Genomic DNA, 21,054 nt, shown 5'->3' with positions numbered 1-21,054 from the left:
GTGCCTGAAACGAAACCAAATGCTATATATGCCGGAGCAAGCAAATTATCAAGTACAGTATACTAGAGTTTATGAGCATCTTGAATTCTGTTGCAATATATGTCAACATCCAAAATTTATTTTTCACCTCTTTGAGTTATGAGTAGCAGTAATACTACATGAAGATTATAAATTAGGTAAGTTTTTTTTTTGCTCTCTAAAGTACAGACTCAATATGTATAATATTTAATAAACTGGCCTCAAGAACACAAAGGTCTGTTCAATACTTCCATTTCATTTTCCCACTCCTCATAAATACTCATGTTGCTTATTACAGATTGAAGGTATGCCAAAAATTTAAGCAGAAGGCAATGTTTGCTGCAGATTCCTTTAAATGTCTATTTCTTTAGTACGTCTCCCCTTAGTATATAATTCATAGAGATAAATTCTGAATAGCTCTAGCCGGGTATAAATTTAGGACCTTTTTTGTATTGTCGAACAAGGTTTCACTGCAATGGGAGCCATAGCTCAAACTTGGAATAGCTCTGTGTCAGATGAAATATAGTTACGCAAGAAGCGAGCTTGCCAATCAGGCTAGACTGTTGTGATGCCCCCGATTTAATCGTACACTAATCATACACGCAAACGTGTACGATCAAGATCAGGGACTCACGGGAAGATATCACAACACAACTCTACAAATAAAATAAGTCATACAAGCATTATATTACAAGCCAGGGGCCTCGAGGGCTCGAATACAAGAGCTCGATCATAGACGAGTCAGCGGAAGCAACAATATCTGAGTACAGACATAAGTTAAACAAGTTTGCCTTAAGAAGGCTAGCACAAACTGGGATACAGATCGAAAGAGGCGCAGGCCTCCTGCCTGGGATCCTCCTAACTACTCCTGGTCGTCGTCAGCGGGCAGCACATAGTAGTAGGCACCTCCAGTGTAGTAGGAGTCGTCGTCGACGGTGGCGTCTGGCTCCTGGGCTCCAGCATCTGGTTGCGACAACCAAGTAGAAGGGATAGGGGGAAAAGAGGGAGAAAGCAACCGTGAGTACTCATCCAAAGTACTCGCAAGCAAGGAGCTACACTACATATGTATGCATTGGTATCAACTGGAATAAGGCTATCATTTGTGGACTGAACTGCAGAATGCCGGAATAAGAGGGGGATAGCTAGTCCTTTCGAAGACTACGCTTCTGGCAGCCTCCGTCTTGCAGCATGTAGAAGAGAGTAGACTGAAGTCCTCCAAGTATCATCACGTAGCATAATCCTAACCGATGATCCTCCCCTCGTCGCCCTGTGAGAGAGCGATCACCGGTTGTATCTGGCACTTGGAAGGGTGTGTTTTATTAAGTATCCGGTTCTAGTTGTCATAAGGTCAAGGTACAACTCCAAGTCGTCATGTTACCGAAGATCACGGCTATTCAAATAGATTAACTTCCCTGCAGGGGTGCACCACATAACCCAACACGCTCGATCCCATTTGGCCGGACACACTTTTCTGGGTCATGCCCGACCGCGGAAGATCAACACGTCGCAGCCCCACCTAGGCACAACAGAGAGGCCAGCACGCCGGTCTAAACCTAAGCGCACAGGGGTCTGGGCCCATCGCCCATAGCACACCTGCACGTTGCGTACGCGGCTGGAAAGCAGACCTAGCAACCTCCATTACAAAGGAAGTCACGTTACGCGGTCCAACCCGGCGCGCGCCGCTCAGTCGCTGGCGTCACGAAGTGCTTCGGCTGATACCACGACGTCGAGTGCCCATAACTGTCCCCGCGTAGATGGTTAGTGCGTATAGGCCAGTAGCCAGACTCAGATCAAACACCAAGATCTCGTTAAACGTGTTAAGTATCCGCGAACATCGACCAGGGCCAGGCCCACCTCTCTCCTAGGTGGTCTCAACCTGCCATGCCGCTCCGCCTCAAAGTAACCGTCGGGGGCCGTCGGGAACCCAGACCCACCTCTACCGGGATGGAGCCACCTGCCCCTTCAGCCCCCATCTCCGAATAGTATCACAGGTAATGTAACTGTGTAAAGTATATCGTATATGCCCGTGATCACCTCCCGAAGTGATCACGGCCCAGTAGTATAGCATGGCAGACAGACAAGAGTGTAGGGCCACTGATGGAACACTAGCATCCTATACTAAGCAGTAGGATAGCAGGTAATGGTAACAATAGTAGAAGCAAGGACAGGCTATGCATCAGGATAGGAATAACGGAAAGCAGTAACATGCTACACTACTCTAATGCAAGCAATATAGAGAAAAGAGTAGGCGATATCTGGTGATCAAAGGAGGGGCTTGCCTGGTTGCTCTGGCAAGAGAGAGGGGTCGTCAACACCGTAGTCGTACTGGGTAGCAGCGGCGTCGGTCTCGGTGTCTAGCGGAAGAAGAGGGGGGAAGAAACAATGAATATAATGCAAACAGATGCATAACGATACATGACAAGACAAGTAACGGTGCTAGGGGTGCCCTAACGCGGTATTAGGTGATACCAGTGAAGGGGGGTAACATCCGGGAAAGTATCCCCGGTGTTTCGCGTTTTCGGACAGATGAACCGGAGGTGAAATGTTGCAGGTTCACTATGCTAGGGACGCGTGGCGGACGAACGGGTTGCGTATCCGAATTCGTCTCGTCATTCTGAGCAACTTTCATATACAAAGTTTTTTCATCCGAATTACGGTTTGTTTACTATTAATTTTCTAAGTTTTAAACATTTTCTAGAATTTCTGAATTTACTTTAATTTGAATTAATAAACAGATAAATTGCTATGGGTACACAGGAGTGTACCCATCAACATGTGCATGTGTATGAGATGTGGGGCCCTATTGACTGCCAAGTCAGCAGTCAACAGTCAAAGATGAGAGGGTTGACTAGTCCAACTGACATAATGGGCCGACATGTCATTGAAAGGTGTGTTCGATCTTATCCACAGAAATAGTAAAAGGGGCAGTCCCACCTGTCATAGGGACATTTTGCTTTAACAGATTAGTTAGTAGATGGGGCCCGTTTGTCATAGTCTCAGGTTAACTAAACATGGTTAATTTGTTTTAACCAAACGATTAGGTTAATCTAATCCAGATTAATTAAGTTAATTAATTCTTAAATTAATTAATTAATTAATGTTTTAATTATTATATTTTTTGTTATTCTTTTTCTTTTTTTAACGTTCTGGTGGTGGGGGCCCCATGTCAGTGGCCCAAAGGCCATATCGGTTCGGGCCAAGGGGCGCCAGGAGCGGGCGCCTGCCCGTAGGGAGCACGGCAGGGCGAAGCCAGTGGCCGGGACGGCCTGCAGGCGGCGCGCGCGGTCCCGCGTGGAGAGGGACTGGCCTTGGCCAAGCCAGATGGGCGCGGCCCCGGTGCGCTGGTCGCGGCGATGGCGGGGTCCAGCAGGGAGGCGAGCGGGGCATGTGCGGGAGGGGGCAGGAGTGGCGTGGTACGCGCGCGCGAGCGATGCACGGCGAGGGAGAGGCGAGCGCGAGGGGGGGACGGCCGCGACGGCGGAGGTGGCTCCGGCAGGGAGCAACAGCAGGCAGTGGTCGCTGCGGAGCGGGCAAGGGGCGGGGCCGCAGAGTGAGGACGGCGAGCGCGGGAAGCAGGGCCGTAGGCGGAGCGCGACGGAGATGGGGGGAGGGCGAGGCGTGGGGCGCGTCTCCGAGCGGCGCGACAAGCAGAGGGCCGCGACGGGCGCGGCGCGGGCGTGCACGCGGTAGAGGAGGCCGGGGCGTCGCAAAAGGCGCCGGCGACAGAGGGAAAGGGGGAGAGGAGGGGTCCTCACGGTGGGTCACAGGGGACAAGGCAATGGGGCTTGGGGAGGATGACGGAGACGACGAGGTTGACGGGGAGGCAGTCCGGCGTAGTCGAGCGACGAGGTGCGGGGCGTCGGGGGCGTCGGCTGCCGCGACCGGATCCACGCGGGGCGGGGGTTGAGGAGGCGGGCGCCGGTGATGGCGGGGGTAGCGCCGTGCGGTGCCGGCAAGGTGGCGGCGGAGTCTGCGCGGCGACGGCCGACGCAGTCGGCCCCGATCCAGATTGGATCGGGAGGAGGAGCGAGGGGATCGTGGGTGAGCGAGTGGGGGGGGGAGATTAGCAGATAGGGTTTGGTCGGGGTGGGGTTAATGGGGAGGCCGGCTGGGCCGGCCTGGCGGCCCATAGGCCAGCTGGGCCATGGTCCAGCGGGGGGGGGGGGAGTTTCTTCTATTTCTTTTTTTTGTTCTTTGTTAGTCTTGTTTTCTGGTTTTATATTTTCTTTTCTTTTTTTTTTATTTGTAGTTTCTTTTATTTTTAGTTTTATAGAAAGTACCACTAGTGCCTAAATTTGTATTTATCAACAAACTACTGTGAGATTAATTCTTAACCCATAATAAAATAGTTTTAGCATTTTATAAATTCAATAGGCATTTGTTTAATTGTTTTCATTACTGTTTTAATTGTTTTAGAGCCTTTAAACATTTTATCAAAGTTTGGTTTCTCCACCATAATTACTTACGATTTATTTGACACAACCCGAACATTTTAGTTTTGCTATTTAAAATTTTTACTATTTGCCTATATTTCGAATTTGACTTTGAATCGGTTTCGAACTAACGCGAGATTAGCAATAGTAATCGAGGTGACGTGGCATCACTAGCAGAGGTTTACTGTAGCTTGATTATCCGGGCGTCACAACTGTTCTCAAACTTTTTTAACAAAATTGCAGAAAGCTTGGTTGTTGCCAGTTGAATAAATGTTATGTTGTCAAAGAGGATTCAAGTTTCATCTTTTCTGTAGGTAGTACTCATTCAACAAAATTTGATCGACTCCTTGCTGAAATTTATTTTAGTACTAATGCATAACCAAGCCCATATCTAACTTGAGCAGCTCAAGAAGGAGGTACTAAAAGCATGTAGGTGCACTGACATTTTACGCATGTTCATATTTATTTCTGTTATAACTTTTATTCCAATATGGTTTGTCTTTCTTCTTACGCATGCTATTACTTGCTATATTAATTATGTTGTCTGTACCGGGAGTTCTACTTTTCTGTCTGTGATGCAGGCGGTTCCCGATTGGTTAACATTTCAGTTTGGACCTTATTTAATTCGTGCGAGTCTAACGACACCCCTTTCAATGCTGGTTCATTTTGGTAATGCTTTTCATGTATCAAATGGAATTGATGGTCTGCCACGTTGTTACATACAACTTTCAGTATGGTTATTCTCTAACAAAAGAAGAAAACAAAAATGAAATATATGATTACTATATATCTCCACGTTGCATGTATGTTAGTCTGTAGAATACCGTTAATTGATATTTCAAAATTATAATCTTTGACAACACTTTTGTCCCATAAATGTGATGCGCTCCACAAGAAATGACCAAGTGCATTAGAGTCACTTATATCTTCTTTGTTTCCAAACATAGCGGCCCTTCGTAGAGGCATGTGAAGATGTCATTTATGCACCATATATACAATCTAATGATTATTTCTTTGGCGGTATTGATTAGTTCTATTTACTATCTAAATAGTTTTGTATGTTGTTATACAAGCCAATTTGTATGTGTGAACCTTTCTTTTACCGTTCTTGATATTACTGAATAATGTACAATTATATTTATGCAATTTAATATGTTTCATGTGATCTTATATTTACAGAAAATCCTCACACTTCATTATACAAATAGATGGGCGCAGCAACGCGCGCCATCAATGATCTAGTGTGTTGAATGATGGGACTCCACACAGGCGCTAGGATAAAAAAAATCTTTTTTTATTATTGTTGAAGTGCCTGTTTAGGCGCCTTGCATTGAACATGCCCTTATGTTGCCACATTATTTTTGCCACACTTGCCTAACTTGATTACTCAAATTGTAGCCACACTTTGGTTTGACTAAGAGAATCTTATCACATTTTTTGTGTCTATGACATGCGAGGTTCACTGCTCATAAAGCTTTAGATGTGGTAAAAACCCACCTAACTTAATCAAACTTGTCTACGGTGAGGTGTGTCAAAGTGTGGCAATATGTGGCTAAAAACTAAACAGGCCTTGAGATTCTCACCTGATTTTAGGCTGGCTGACATGTGGACCAAAATCAGCTGGACCGAAGTGGGGAAAAAAACACAACACCAGTCAAGATTTTACCTATTCCATAGCAAAAAAAAAATGACCGTAGGCTGCCGAGGATTGCTACGATCTACCTATTCTGCAGTTTGGACGTGAAAATGAGTGAAAAATGGAGGAGATTGGAGATTAGACCGAAAAGCCCATCTTCGGCTTAGACGAGGCCGACGGAGTCATAGTTTTGATTTTTTGGCATTACGTGGTATAGTTTTCGATTTTGCTATAAAAGACGTGATAGTTTCAAAAAAAATCCAATACAAAGATATACTACAAACATATGTTAAGTAGCGAACTAATTTATGATTGGATGGTTAGAGGGACTGTGGTATCCCCAACCCTCCAGGGATATGCCGGCTCAGTCTTTTGGAAATGCTCATAGGGATAGGGTGTGCGTGTGTGCATTTTTAGGTGTGAATGTATGCACGTATATATGAGCGTTTCCGTCTGTACTGTGTTAAAAAAACATAAGTTATGTAAATATCCAAACGCAGGTACGTAACACAACAACGGTATCTCACATTGACATGTCAAAAAAGGGCTAACACGGCAACGGTGTCTTACACAGACGCTGCAGCACAACAAAGGGAAACAAAAACCAAAACCAAAACAAAAAATCTTTGATATGTTCCATTATTTGTACGCTCGTCGATACAAATTTAACAACACGCGCAACGCAATAATATCTTCCTTTTTGATGTCCGAGTACAACAACTTCCGTTGCACTTCTGCTAGGTTATATCTCTTTCTGAATCGATATAATGGTAGGGGGCAGGCATCATACTGTCAAAATCAGGCGTACAAGCTACCAATCGAACAGCAGAGTAATTGGGTACGAGTGCTTCGACCCTTTCCTAACTCTGACTGAAATTTCAGCTATCTTTTTGTGTATTGATGATGGGTCCTGAGGCTTTCTCCAGGTCCCTCCTGTTCATGTAAAACAAGGACTGTTTCTCTGAGAACGCCGATTTTATGCTGATTGGTGAAAATCCTGCGTATTCCTTGTCGGTCTTAGCCAGGCCAACCTCGAGAATATACTTCACCAGTTCATGTTTCTGGACGAATGGTTGTGCCGCAAATTCCTCCACCGGCATCCACTGCATTTGAGAAGCGAAGCATCAACAGAGTGTTTACACAGAAGTACTACTAGTTGAGAAGATACTGAAATAAACCAATAGAAGATGTCTCCTTTTCTGAGCGCGGCATTAAACAACATGATGCTGAAAATGCAGATCTGAATCACCTGAGCATCCTCGATTTCAGACTCTTGCTTAGTAATGTCGAAGGAATGTGGCCTTAGGATGCACACAAAAAATAGATCTGATTTTTCAAAATAAGCTTTGTGGCTCTGCCTGCACATTGGTTACCCACATGAGGAGACAACAGTTAGTTCACACTTAAAGCTAAACATATAGTTCTTGCCAAAAAACTGTAGAGCCATTGAAATAGATCAAAAGAAAAGGTTTCACTGTTTAATTTCCATTTACCGTTTGCTCTGATACTACGTGTTCCATTTTTATTTTTGCCTATATTATTCTTGCTAGCAGAAGGTTATGGAGTTTCGTGTCAGCAGATCTCAGTAACCTCCTTATCATCTCACACACATATTTTGCATGCTGTACCAGAAGCCAGCTTAGGTGTCATATAAATGTATATTAACTGCTAAGTTGGTATCAGATTGACTTTCACAAGTTTCCTGATAATACTATGGATCTTCAAGAGATGGGGGAACAAAAAAAAAAGAACATGAGGTTCAGTCATTACCTGAAGGCAAGTACCTCGACGAATTCTGCATCAACCTAATACATCATCCAGGAAGAAAAAGAAGAGTATGAGTAGCTATAATAGTATTCTGTCAGGATTAGTTTACCCATATGCTAGTACATACCCCTGTCTCTTCTTTCACTTCTCTTACAACTCCAATGTTAATATCTTCTCCCTACATGTATCAAGATCTTTACGATTGTAACGAGAGAAGGTGGTAAAGAAAGATCTATGAACAACATCTCTACATGTCCAGAGCAGAATATTTTACTGGTTCAACAACTCCAGTTGGAAATTTCCATATACCAGAGCCCTTAAGTACACCGCTTTTTTCCTGGACAACCAATACCTGCAAAAAGTATTGAGTCTTAGCGATGACACAAGATACATAATTTACCTATAAAGTCAATTTTAAAAGGCTAGATAGGTAGCAACACAGCATGATTATCTGAATCCTTTAAATAGTGCTTTCATAGTCATTTGGTACCTCTCTTTTGTCATTCATTACAAAAGCTCCAACGCCCACACGATGAGTAGCATTTACAGGCAATGTATGAGGCGTGTTCGGGAGCCAGTACGCAAGCATTAGGTAAGTTTCTTCTGCATGATGGTACCAGAATCCTTCCTAAACCAAAATGAAGCAAAAGCGATTCAGAGCTACTTCAAACAGCTTCTTGTACATAAACCTTGCCTGGGATTTTATATAGTAAGAGAAGGATACTCTTTTATCATTTCTTTAAAGAAGGAAAAAGGAAAGACTGCGTTCAGACAGAGTTATAAATTAATACCAACTGATATCAAAACCTAGAAAAGTTGTTATTTCCAGTTAACAAGTACTACACGATTCTACTAAGTATTTCAATCCAGAAATAATAGTTTAGTGACAAGTTAAACTAAGAATACAGAGTCATCTGACTAGTTGTGCTACCAAAGAAATCTGGAAATATGTGAGTTTAGCTACCTCTACAGCTGATTGGATAAGGTTGGCAAGGCTGATTGGCAATTTTATCCACACACCTCTTTTTCCCTACAATGAGATCACAAAATTTGAAATAGAATCAGTGGAAACATCCTACAGAAAATTGAGCAGTTATGCAATCTAAGTTGTAACGTCATCTCCTTGACGTAGCCATGATTAATTAAATCTGATATTAGCATCCACATACACTAATCTTTACCTATCTATGACATGTCTTAGGTACAATTACTGATTTATTAATCATAATACAAATTGAATGGGACAATGTTCTAAAAAAAGGAGTCTTCCCTTGTTGAAATAATTTGATCTAGGCCTTCTTAGGGAGTGCATTATGCAGCTGAAAACACTTAACACTAGTTATACCTTATAAAGACCTTTGCGATCACATTTGTATATCAAACACCTTGTAGGATATGATTCATATCAAATATTAATCTATGCATTTAGGATATTTATGCTGCGCAACACAATATACACATGCATCATATAGTATGATGTCATTTTTAACAAGTCAAATTTCTACAAAATTCCCCATGGCCGATGAAACTACCTGCTCCCTCCATTTCGACAACAAAGATTTCAAGGAAGCTGAAAAAACTTGTGGATCCATTGGGGTGGTCATCTCAATAATGACACCTTCATGTTTGTCATTCACGAATGGTAGCAGCTCCACATCTCTTCCATTTGTGGTCATTGCCGATTCGGCGTCCACCTTTGTCGAATATATGGAAGCCGACATGGTTCTGCTCACCAGCCCACTTCTGTGTCTTCCACCCGCACCTAGTAGATTCGAGCAAGCAAATGTATGGACTGTCATCACGTAGATTACACATTTATAGGATTAAATGTAGGCAAAGCTGCACTAGATATGCGATGTGAAGAATGATTCAGCTCTGTACTCCATAACTGTAGAATGGCCGGTAAATTGACAAAAGGGAAAGTGGTATAGCAGGAGTCGTGGTGCCACTCATGATTAAGTGAGAAAGTATCCGGTGGAAACCACCATATTATAGTGAAAACTCCGTGGAAATTATGTCTAAAAGCCTTTGAAAACTGTGTCCATCACCATCCCCTTTCTTTCCCTGTCAGGGCCATCTCGTTTACTGGTCGCATACATGGTCGTTTCCTTGGCCTACGTTCACGATCCGGTCTCCCAGCATCTGGGAGTGGGACGCTCCACGTCTGTCCACCCCTACCACACCTATTTCACTGGCGGCAGTTTTTACCGGATCACCAGAAACATCCCACGCGAGAGGCGAGCGCCGCTAGAATGAGAAAATCCAAGAGAGCACACCGCCATGATCCCAGATCGATCCGCACGTCGTCTACTGAGAGCTAAGCGAGCGACCACCAGCCGAGCCGAGACAGCACGGGCCGGGGGCGGTGGTGGATCGAGCGGGCGGGGCAGAGTAGCGGAGAACGCACCTCCGAGTCCGAGGAAGAGAGCGCTGCGACGGTGGCGAGGCGGCGCGGAGCAGACGGGGAGTCTGGGCGGCGCTGCGGAGAGGGCTAGGCCGCGGCGGCGGCGGAGGAGGCGGAGCAGAGGCGCCCGCGTGGTGAGGGGGGTGGAGAGCGAGTGGGCGGCCATCTGACGCGGCGCACCCCTGCGCTCCTTTTATTACTGCGGGGACCCGGGCGCCAACGATGATGCTCGCTGCTCGGCTAGCTAGTTGTGCAGGGCCGAGGTGGGGTGGCGTCGTCACTGGGGTGGCATCGGCACACGGTGCGGCCTTGTCGCGTGGGCGCGTGTGGTGCGGGACGGGACGGGACGGGCAATGATCCCGCTGCTTTTCACTTGCGTCGGCTTGCTGGGTGGGAACGGCCGAGCAGGCGGCGGCTAGGCCGGAATGGATTGCGGCGATGGGGATTTGGCCGGATTCGCTCCCAGAGCGAGAGCTGTCGCGCTCCGGCAGGGGTGGGCGTGGATTGGAGTGGCCGCGGCGGCGTTTCAAGGTGAGGTGGGTTCCACTGTTTTGAGTGAAAATGCGCCTAAACCCATTCAACTCATCAATGCATTGCATATTTCATCTAGTTCTGCAAAAACAGACAAAAAAAAACTAACATATGCATGTTGTTTGGTTGTCCGCATTGTATCAGTGTTTATTTCCCGCATATGTACATCTGGGACGAGCAGATGCAAACCACAGTTGTTTGGATGTGTTAGGATGACAATTGGTAGGGTATGGGGCGGTAGAGCAATGTCATACCCATGTCCGTGCAGTCAATGGATACAAAATTCTGCCCGTGCCTATACTCTTGGGTATGAAAATTTACCCATGCCCATACCCACCCGACAGGTACCCAACGGGTAGATCAAACAGTACACAAGTTATTCGTAATTTTACGTTCATCCATAGCACATTTGACACAAAAACATCTATCTCAACTCAATAACAGATAGATGAGTACATGACAATTATCTAAACTGAAATTGGCAATTGGTGACAACTTTTAACATAGATTGACAAGCTCATGACACATTTCATCAAATAACATCTACACATAACGGATAAAATATTCGGAGCACCCATCAGCTAACATAAACGACAGCTAGCACAAACAACAACTAGCACAAACTAGCATATATTGAAGCTCCACGGATAAGGTCCACAAGTAGTATAAACAGGTAGGGTGTTGAGGGATGGCCCTCGGGCAGACAATGGAAGCCAGATCCTTTTCAAAACATCGGGGCAAGCTAGGCCCCTCAATCCGGCTTGCCAACCCGCCGGCTTCCCAGCACGAGCCGGCTGGGTGAAGCGACCCGGCCCGGCCTGCTCGCACATGCCGGCCATCCTCAAGAAGTCAACCCCCAGCGGCAAGCAAGTGTGGCTACAGTGTGTCCCCCTTTATGTCAGCCACGGCGGGCACGACAACGGCGCACCCCACGCCCCCGCCCGGGGCGGGCGGTGTCCTGAAGGCGCAACCCTATAGCGGGGCAGCGCTGACCGTCCCATGACGCCTGGCGTGGCGTGCCACAGTACCCAGCAGCCGGCCATACCCGCGCCCGATGGACTCGACGAGACCCACACCCGATGGACCCGGCAGGCCCGGCGGCCCCCACTGCCAGCTCCCAGACACTGACACCAGGGCCCCGCTCTCATGTAATATTACCATTATAGCCCTAGGGGGCAGCCTATAAGACCCCCTCCCTAGTGCCCTGATGACCCACAAGTGTAGGGGATCTATCGTAATCCTTTCGATAAGTAAGAGTGTCGAACCCAACGAGGAGCAGAAGAAAATGATAAGCGGTTTCTAGCAAGGTATTCTCTGCAAGTACTGAAACAAGTGGTAACAGATAGTTTTGTGATAGGATAATTTGTAACGAGCAACAAGTAACAAAAGTAAATAAAGTGCAGCAAGGTGCCCCAATCCTTTTTGTAGCAAAGGACAAGCCTGGGCAAACTCTTATATAGAGAAATGCGCTCCCGAGGACACATGGGAATATCGTCAAACTAGTTTTCATCACGTTTGTATGATTCGTGTTCGGTACTTTGATAATTTGGTATGTGGGTGGACCGGTGCTTGGGTACTGTCCTTATTTGGACAAGCATCCCACTTATGATTAACCTCTATTGCAAGCATCCGCAACTACAACAAAAGTATTAAGGTAAACCTAACCATAGCATGAAACATATGGATCCAAATCAGCCCCTTACGAAGCAACGCATAAACTATGGTTTAAGCTTCTGTCACTCTAGCAACCCATCATCTACTTATTACTTCCCAATGCCTTCCTCTAGGCCCAAATAATGGTGAAGTGTCATGTAGTCGACGTTCACATAACACCACTAGAGGAGAGACAACATACATCTCATCAAAATATCGAACGAATACCAAATTCACATGACTACTAATAGCAAGACTTCTCACATGTCCTCAGGAACAAACGTAACTACTCACAAAGCATATTCATGTTCATAATCAGAGGGGTATTAATATGCATATAGGATCTGAACATATGATCTTCCACCAAATAAACCAACTAGCATCAACTACAAGGAGTAATTAACACTACTAGCAACCTACTAGCACCAATCTCGGACTTGAAGACAAGAATTGGATACAAGAGATGAATTAGGGTTTTGAGAGGAGATGGTGCTGATGAAGATGTTGATGAAGATGTTGATGGAGATTGCCCTCTCCCGATGAGAGGAGCGTTGGTGATGACGATGGCGATGATTTCCCCCTTCCAGAAGGAAGTTTCCCCGGCAGAACAGCTCTGCCGGAGCCCTAGATTGGATCCGCCAGGGTTCCGCCTCATGGCGGCGGAGTTTCGTCCGAGAAGATGGCTTATGATTTTTTTCTCATCGAAAGACTTCATATAGCAGAAGATGGACATCGGAGGGCCACCAGGGGGCCCACGAGGTAGGGGGCGCGCCCCCACCCTCATGGACAGGGTGTGCCCCCCCCTGGTGAACTTCTTGCGCTCAGTATTTTTTTATATATTCTGAAAACGTCTTCCGTGACGTTTCAGGACTTTTGGAGCTGTGCAGAATAGGTCTCTAATATTTGCTCCTTTTCCAGCCCAGAATCCCAGCTGCCGGCATTCTCCCTCTTTATGTAAACCTTATAAAATAAGAGAGAATAGGCATAAGTATTGTGACATAATGTGTAATAACAACCCATAATGCAATAAATATCGATATAAAAGCATGATGCAAAATGGACGTATCAACTCCCCCAAGCTTAGACCTCGCTTGTCCTCAAGCGAAAGCCGAAATCGAAAAATATGTCCACATGTTTAGAGATAGAGGTGTCGATAAAAATAAAATATGGACATGAGGGCATCATGATCATTCTTAGAATAGAAACTTATATAATTCTTGTCATATGATTTCTTATGCTAGAGTAATAATTCAATCACAATTTGAAGTATGAATCGTAAACTTCATTGAAAACTAACAAACTATAATCTCAGTCATTGGAGCAATTGCAATTTATCATAACATAGGAAAGAGTCAATATATAAGCGCTTTTTAGCAAGTCCACATACTCAACTATCATATAGTCTTTCACAATTGCTGACACTCACGCAATACTTATGGGTATGGAGTTTTAATCGGACACAGAGAAAGATAGGGGCTTATAGTTTTGCCTCCCAACGTTTTACCTCAAGGGTAATGTCAACAATAATAGTTCATGAAAACTCACATCCAATTAGCCATATATACCAGGATCTTTCCAACATACTGTGCTTGCCAAAGGATAAAATGTAAAAAGGAAGGGTGAAGATCACCATGACTCTTATGCAAGGTAGGAGATAAAAGTAAAAGATAGGCCCTTCGCAGAGGGAAGCAGAGGTTGTCATGCGCTTTTATGGTTGGATGCACAAAATCTTAATGTGAAAGAATGTCACTTTATATTGCCACTTGTGATATGGACCTTTATTATGCAGTCTGTCGCTTTTATTTCTTCCATATCACACGATCGTATAAAGCTTATTTTCTCCCACACTAATAAGTCATACATATTTAGAGAGCAATTTTTATTGCTTGCACTGATGACAACTTACTTGGAGGATCTTACTCAATCCATAGGTAGGTATGGTGGACTCTCATGGCAAAACTGGTTTAAGGGTATTTGGAAGCACAAGTAGTATCTCTACTTGGTGCGATGAATTTGGCTAGCATGAGGGGGAAAGGCAAGCTCAACCATGTTGGATGATCCATGACAATATAATTTATCTCAGATGCAAGAAAACATAACCCATTACGTTGTCTTCCTTGTCCAACGTCAACTCTTTAGCATGTCATATTTTAATGAGTGCTCACAATCGTAAAAGATGTCCAAGATAGTATATTTATATGTGAAGACCTCTCTTTCTTTATTACTTCCTATTAATTGCAACGATGACCAAAACTATGTTTGCCAACTCTCAACAACTTTTATTCATCATACTTTTTCTATGTGAGCTCATTACTCTCCATAAGATCCATATGATCTCTTTGTTTCTTTTTATTTCTTTCCCTTTTCTTTTATTCCCTTAGGATCATGGCAAAATAATCAAACCCTTGACTCAACACTAATCTTTATTATATAGCTCACGTACTCGATTACATAGAGGAACTATAAAGCAAAACTCACAACTAGATCATACTAAGAACTTTTATTCTAGTAGATCAAGATATTACCAAAAGGATCGAACTAAGAAAAACGGTAAAGATAAAAGTGATGGTGATACGATACCGGGGCACTCCCCCAAGCTTGGCAGTTGCCAAGGGGAGTGCCCATACCCATGTGATTACGTCTCCTTTGTTGGTGAAGAAGGTGGAGTTGTTGATGATGGGTAGTCGCACATCGAGCGTAGGAGGTCTTCTAAATTGCGGATAATGCCTTTGAGTGCGATGATATGCTCCTTCAACAAAATATTTTCACGTGTGAGATACTTATTTTGTATACGAGCTAACTCGATCATCTTGAAAGCTTCGATCTCAGTTGGGGTAAGGAGATTGTGATCAAGTTGAAGGATGTCTTCTGTTGCCGGAGCTTGGTCCTCCGTGGCCTTCTTGATCCCTTCGTCCTTGTTGGTCTCCATGGGTTCCTCTCTCTTCAGCTCTATCTTCATTAGCCAAGCATCGTTGCCCTCATTGTTGGAGGAGGAGGGGGACGACATGATGCTTAGCTTTGACAACCCTGGCAGAAAACAGCTCGAAACAAGAACAAGAGATTTTTGCGTGATACGGTGGTCAAAACCTCTGGGAGATTATATAATGAATTTTTACCGACCAAAATACGTGTCGTGTAAGAAAACGGAGTCCGGAGAGCACACGAGGTGCCCACGAGGTAGGGGGCGCGCCCTCCACCCTCGTGGAGGCCTCATGTCCTTCCTGGACTGCTTCTTATCTTTCTATTTTTCTAAATATTCCAAAACGGAGAAATATTGCCATAAAAAGTGTTTTGGAGTCGGTTTACTTACCGTACCACATACCTATTCCTTTTCGGAGTCTGAAACGTTCCGGAAAGTGTCCCTTATGTATTCCTCCGGGGTCACGGTTTCAATAACATTGGTTTCAACATTTATAGGATTACCTGAGATATAATGCTTGATTCTTTGACCGTTCACCACCTTCGGATTTGTGCCTTCGAAGTTGTTGATTTTTATGGCACTGGAACGATAGACCTCCTCGATAATGTAAGGACCTTCCCATTTAGAGAGAAGTTTTCCTGCAAAAAATCTTAAACGAGAGTTGTATAGCAATACATAATCACCTACATTAAACTCACGCTCTTGTATCCTTTTATCATGCCATCTTTTAACTTTTTCTTTAAACAACTTGGCATTTTCGTAGGCTTGGGTTCTCCATTCATCGAGTGAGCTAATATCAAATAACCTCTTCTCACCGGCAAGTTTAAAATCATAATTGAGCTCTTTAATAGCCCAATATGCCTTGTGTTCTAGTTCGAGAGGTAAGTGACATGCTTTTCCATAAACCATTTTATATGGAGACATACCCATAGGATTTTTATATGCAGTTCTATAGGCCCATAATGCATCATCAAGTTTCTTGGACCAATTCTTTCTAGACCTATTGACAGTCTTTTGCAAAATTAATTTGAGTTCTCTATTACTCAATTCTACTTGACCACTAGACTGAGGGTGATAAGGGGATGCAATTCTATGATTAACATCATACTTAGCAAGCATTTTACGGAAAGCACCATGAATAAAATGTGAACCACCATCAGTCATTGAATATCTAGGGACTCCAAATCTTGGAAATTAACTTCTTTAAGCATTTTAATAGAAGTGTTATGATCAGCACTACTAGTTGGAATAGCTTCTACCCACTTAGTAACGTAATCAGCAGCAACTAAAATATGTGTATATCCATTAGAGGAAGGAAAAGGTCCCATATAGTCAAAGCCCCAAACATCAAATGGTTCAATAATGAGTGAATAATTCATAGGCATTTCTTGACATCTACTAATATTACCAATTCTTTGACGTTCATCACAAGATAAGACAAACTTACGGGCATCCTTGAAGAGAGTAGGCCAATAAAAACCAGACTGCAATACCTTATGTGCAGTCCTATCTCCAGCATGGTGTCCTCCATAAGCTTCGGAGTGACACTTGCGTAGGATCTGTTCCTGTTCATGCTCAGGTACACAACGTCTAATAACACTATCTACTCCTTCTTTATAAAGATGTGGGTCATCCCAAAAGTAATGCCTCAAATCGTAGAAGAACTTTTTCTTTTGCTGGTATGTGAAACTAGGTGGTATAAACTTAGCAACAATGTAATTAGCATAATCAGCATACCATGGAGCAGTATGGGAAGCATTTATGACATTTAGTTGCTCATCAGGAAAGCTCTCATCAATAGGTAGTGGGTCAAGCACATTTTCTAACCTAGACAAGTTGTCTGCAACGGGGTTCTCAGCTCCCTTTCTATCAACAATATGTAAGTAAAATTCTTGTAGCAAGAGAACCCATCTAATAAGTCTAGGTTTAGCATCTTTCTTTTCCATAAGAGATTTAATAGCAGCATGATCAGTGTGAATAGTTACTTTAGAATCAACAATATAAGGTCTGAACTTATCACAAGCAAATACAACTGCTAAGAATTCTTTTTAAGTAGTAGCATAATTTCTTTGAGCATTGTCTAGGGTTTTACTAGCATATTGAATAACATTTAATTCCTTATCAACTCTTTGCCCTAGAACAGCACCTACAACATAATCACTAGCATCACACATAATTTCAAATGGTAAATTCCAATCAGATGGCTGAACAATAGGTGCAGAGATCAATGCTTTCTTAAGTTTTTCAAATGCTTCTACACAATCATCATCAAAGACAATGGCATATCTTTTTTGAGAAATTTTTGGGAAGTCCTTAATGAACCTCCTATAAAATCCAGCGTGACCAAGGAAACTTCTTATACCTTTGATGTCCTTGGGGCATGACATCTTTTCAATAGCATCAACCTTGGCTTTATCAACTTCAATACCTCTTTCAGAAACTTTATGCCCCAAGACAATACCTTCATTAACCATAAAGTGGCACTTTTCCCAATTCAAGACAAGATTAGTTTCTTCACATCTCTGCAAAACTCGATCAAGGTTGCTCAAGCAATCATCAAAAGAAGATCCATAGAGGGAGAAATCGTCCATGAGAACCTCACAAATCTTTTCACAAAAGTCAGAGAATATAGCCATCATGCATATTTGAAAGGTAGCAGGTGCATTACATAAACAAAAAGGCATACATCTATAAGCAAAAGTACCAAAATGGCACATAAAAGTAGTCTTTGATTGATCCTTGGCTGACACAGGTATTTGAGAGAAACCAGAATAACCATCTAGAAAGCAAAAAATGTGTATGTTTGGATAATCTTTCTAGCATCTGATCGATAAAAGGTAAGGGGTAATGATCCTTTTTAGTGGCCTTATTTAATTTGCGGAAATCAATAACCATCCTATAACCTGTAATAATTCTTTGAGGAATCAATTCATCTTTATCATTAGGAACGAAAGTAACACCTCCCTTCTTAGGGACACAATGGACAGGACTTACCCACTGACTATCAGCAACGGGATAGATTATACCTGCCTCAAGGAGCTTTATTATTTCCTTTCTTACCACTTCTTTCATTTTAGGATTCAGCCGTCGTTGATGATCACGAACTGGTTTAGCATCTTCTTCCAAATTTATTTTATGTTGACATAGAGTGGGACTAATGCCCTTAAGATCATCAAGAGTATAACCAATAGCAGCACGGTGCTTCTTCAGAGTTTTCAATAATCTCTCTTCCTCATGCTCTGCAAGGTTAGCACTAATAATAATAGGATATATCTTTTTCTCATCAAGATAAGCATATTTAAGAGTATCAGGCAACGGTTTAAGCTCAAACACGGGATCACGAGGATCCCCTAGGATTTCAACAGGCAAATTGTGTTTCAGAATAGGTTCCTATTTAAAGAATACTTCATCTATTTCCCTTCTTTCATTCATAAACATATCATTTTCGTGGTCTAGCAAATATTGTTCTAAAGGATCACTAGGAGGTACGGCAATAGAAGCAAGACCAATAATTTCATCCTTACTAGGTAATTCTTCTTCACGGTGTTGTCTACTAATGTAAGTGCATCTAGTGCCACCCCTAGTTGGTTTTGGAGTATTGACGACAAACCTAGTTGAGGGACTAATGTGTTTGTGAGAATTGCAGGATAACACAGGTAGAAGTCCCTCATTGATTCGGTTTTCCTACCAGAGATGACCCCTAAAAATGTATGAAGACATTGATGTCAAAGGTGGTATATGAAGATATTCACATTGAAGACTATGAAAAGAGAAGACATCGCATGAAGCCTATGGAGCTCGAAGACTTAGATCTTTCGTGGTTCTTTTTCTTCTTTATTGAGTCATAGGAACCACCGTACTGTTAAGTGGGGTCCAAGAGAACCAGTCAGAATGACTGAAGTGATGCTTAACCAAAACCTATGTCTTCGAGTGAAGACTATGAGAGCGAATCTTGTCCAGAGTCGGACAAGTCAGCTTTGCTTGTAGCCCAAGTAAAGTTGCTGTGTGAGTTTGAAATCTGACCGTTGGAACACGTGTCAGTTCCTTAGTGACCCAGGGTCATTTCGGACAAATCAGGTCGGGTTGCCTAGTGGCTATAAATAGCCCACCCCCTGATGAAGCTATGTACCTAGGGTAGGGGCACGGACCTGTCCAAAGAGCCCTACCCAAGGACGTCCCTAGAAGAAGTCACCTTTCAATCGACTTGAAGGTATCCCACTCGACGGGTTCAAGACACTCGACCAAGAAGCTATCACTCGACCATGAAGCCAACCACTCGACTGCCAGGAGACCTAAAGTCACTCCGCAGGCAAACGGTCGGCTATTAAGTAGTCTTTATGGTCATTATAGCACTTTATTAGGGGCGTTACCAGTAACGCCCAACCTTAAATGTACCTTAAACCCTGCATCACTGAGGGCAGGAGAGGGCCGGCGAACTCTATATAAGCCACCCCCTCCTCAGTATGAAGGGTTCGCACCCTTGTTATTCACACACACATAATCCAATCGACCGCCTCCGGGCACCGAGACGTAGGGCTGTTACTTCCTCCGAGAAGGGCCTGAACTCGTAATCCTCGTGTGTTTACAACTTCCTAATAGCTGAGATCTAGCCTCTCCATACACCCCCCCTACCTCACTGTCAGAGTTAGAACCACGACAGTTGGCGCCCACCTTGGGGCAGGAATCTTAGCGCCTGATTGGAGAAGTTGCGATTTTTCCGATCCCTTTGATCATGGTTTCGTTCGGAGTTTTGGTGGAGGGCCGCGAGATCCGCCTCGGCGCGCTCACGTTCATCGCCGACGACTCCGCCTGGCTTCAGGAGGCACCACTCGACATCGACGCGCTCCCCGTCCGCGGTGCGATGCATTTTCGTGCATGCATTCGTGGCGTCCTCCTGCGGCAGCCGTCGACCCAGTATCGGTCGACCCCCGTATCGTCTCCCCGCTCTGTCTCCCACCGGCGCAAGCGCTCCGGTCGGTCGAGACTTCAGAGGTGGGTGAGGCATGCCGTGGCTCGCCAGTCGGCCGCCCCACAAGTCGCGGCAATCGAGCCCGACGAATCCCTCTGTGGCCTGTTCAACCTGTCGACTAGCTCCGCGGAGACCGCGTCCGAGTGCGACAGCAGCGACCCAGCGGCTAAGGTTCTGGCGGTCGATGGAACGCACAGTCCTCTCGGTTTCCCTCGCGCTGATGGAGGCGCGGGTGGGGGCGACCTGTCGCACCCCCACGATGAGCCCGAACCTCTCACGTCATTACAGTGAGAGGAGCTTCGCCGCTGGAACATGGACGCACTCCACACTTCTATTGTCGGAGAGACCCCCGAGGCCCGGGCCTTGGAGGACGTGCGCTTGGCTAACTTGGCCGAGCGCACTCGACTGGAGAATCTCCAGCGAGCACTCGACGAGCAAGTGCGTCAGCGGGCTCCCGAGTCTAGTCGACGTCAGCTCTTCCCGCCGACGCAGGTATACCGAACCCCAGTTCAGAATTTGGCCGCCGCGGCCCGTATAGCAGAATCGATTCAGCCCTCCCAGTCGGAGGCTGGCAGGGGCTTGTTGCAGATCAGAGCGTTGCTCCGGGCGGCGGGAAACCAGAACTCCGCTGTTTCTCAGTCGCGGAATAGGATCCACAGTCGATCCGTTGCAACAGATACAGTCTAGTCGGCTCACAGTCCGAGATCACCCCCGAGGCGTGAG

General features: G+C 44.6%; 1 protein-coding gene across 1 annotated transcript; it reads right to left on the bottom strand.

The window, feature by feature from the left end:
* Positions 1–6,694: 6,694 nt before the first annotated feature.
* LOC123148326 (nudix hydrolase 2) lies at positions 6,695–10,656 on the bottom strand. The gene is made up of 9 exons (XM_044567711.1): positions 10,262–10,656; positions 9,387–9,616; positions 8,819–8,884; positions 8,345–8,482; positions 8,129–8,206; positions 7,982–8,032; positions 7,858–7,892; positions 7,337–7,445; positions 6,695–7,190 (listed from the first exon to the last, which is right to left on the bottom strand). The coding sequence occupies exons 1-9, from the start codon at positions 10,422–10,424 to the stop codon at positions 6,966–6,968; spliced, it is 1,095 nt and encodes a 364-aa protein (XP_044423646.1). The 5' UTR covers positions 10,425–10,656; the 3' UTR covers positions 6,695–6,965.
* Between the last annotated feature and the right edge of the window lie 10,398 nt (positions 10,657–21,054).

Source organism: Triticum aestivum, chromosome 7A, assembly GCF_018294505.1.
Source record: "Triticum aestivum cultivar Chinese Spring chromosome 7A, IWGSC CS RefSeq v2.1, whole genome shotgun sequence".
Lineage (NCBI taxonomy): Eukaryota > Viridiplantae > Streptophyta > Magnoliopsida > Poales > Poaceae > Triticum > Triticum aestivum.
Note: the sequence above shows the minus strand (reverse complement) of the source record. Positions and strands in the feature narration are given on the sequence as shown.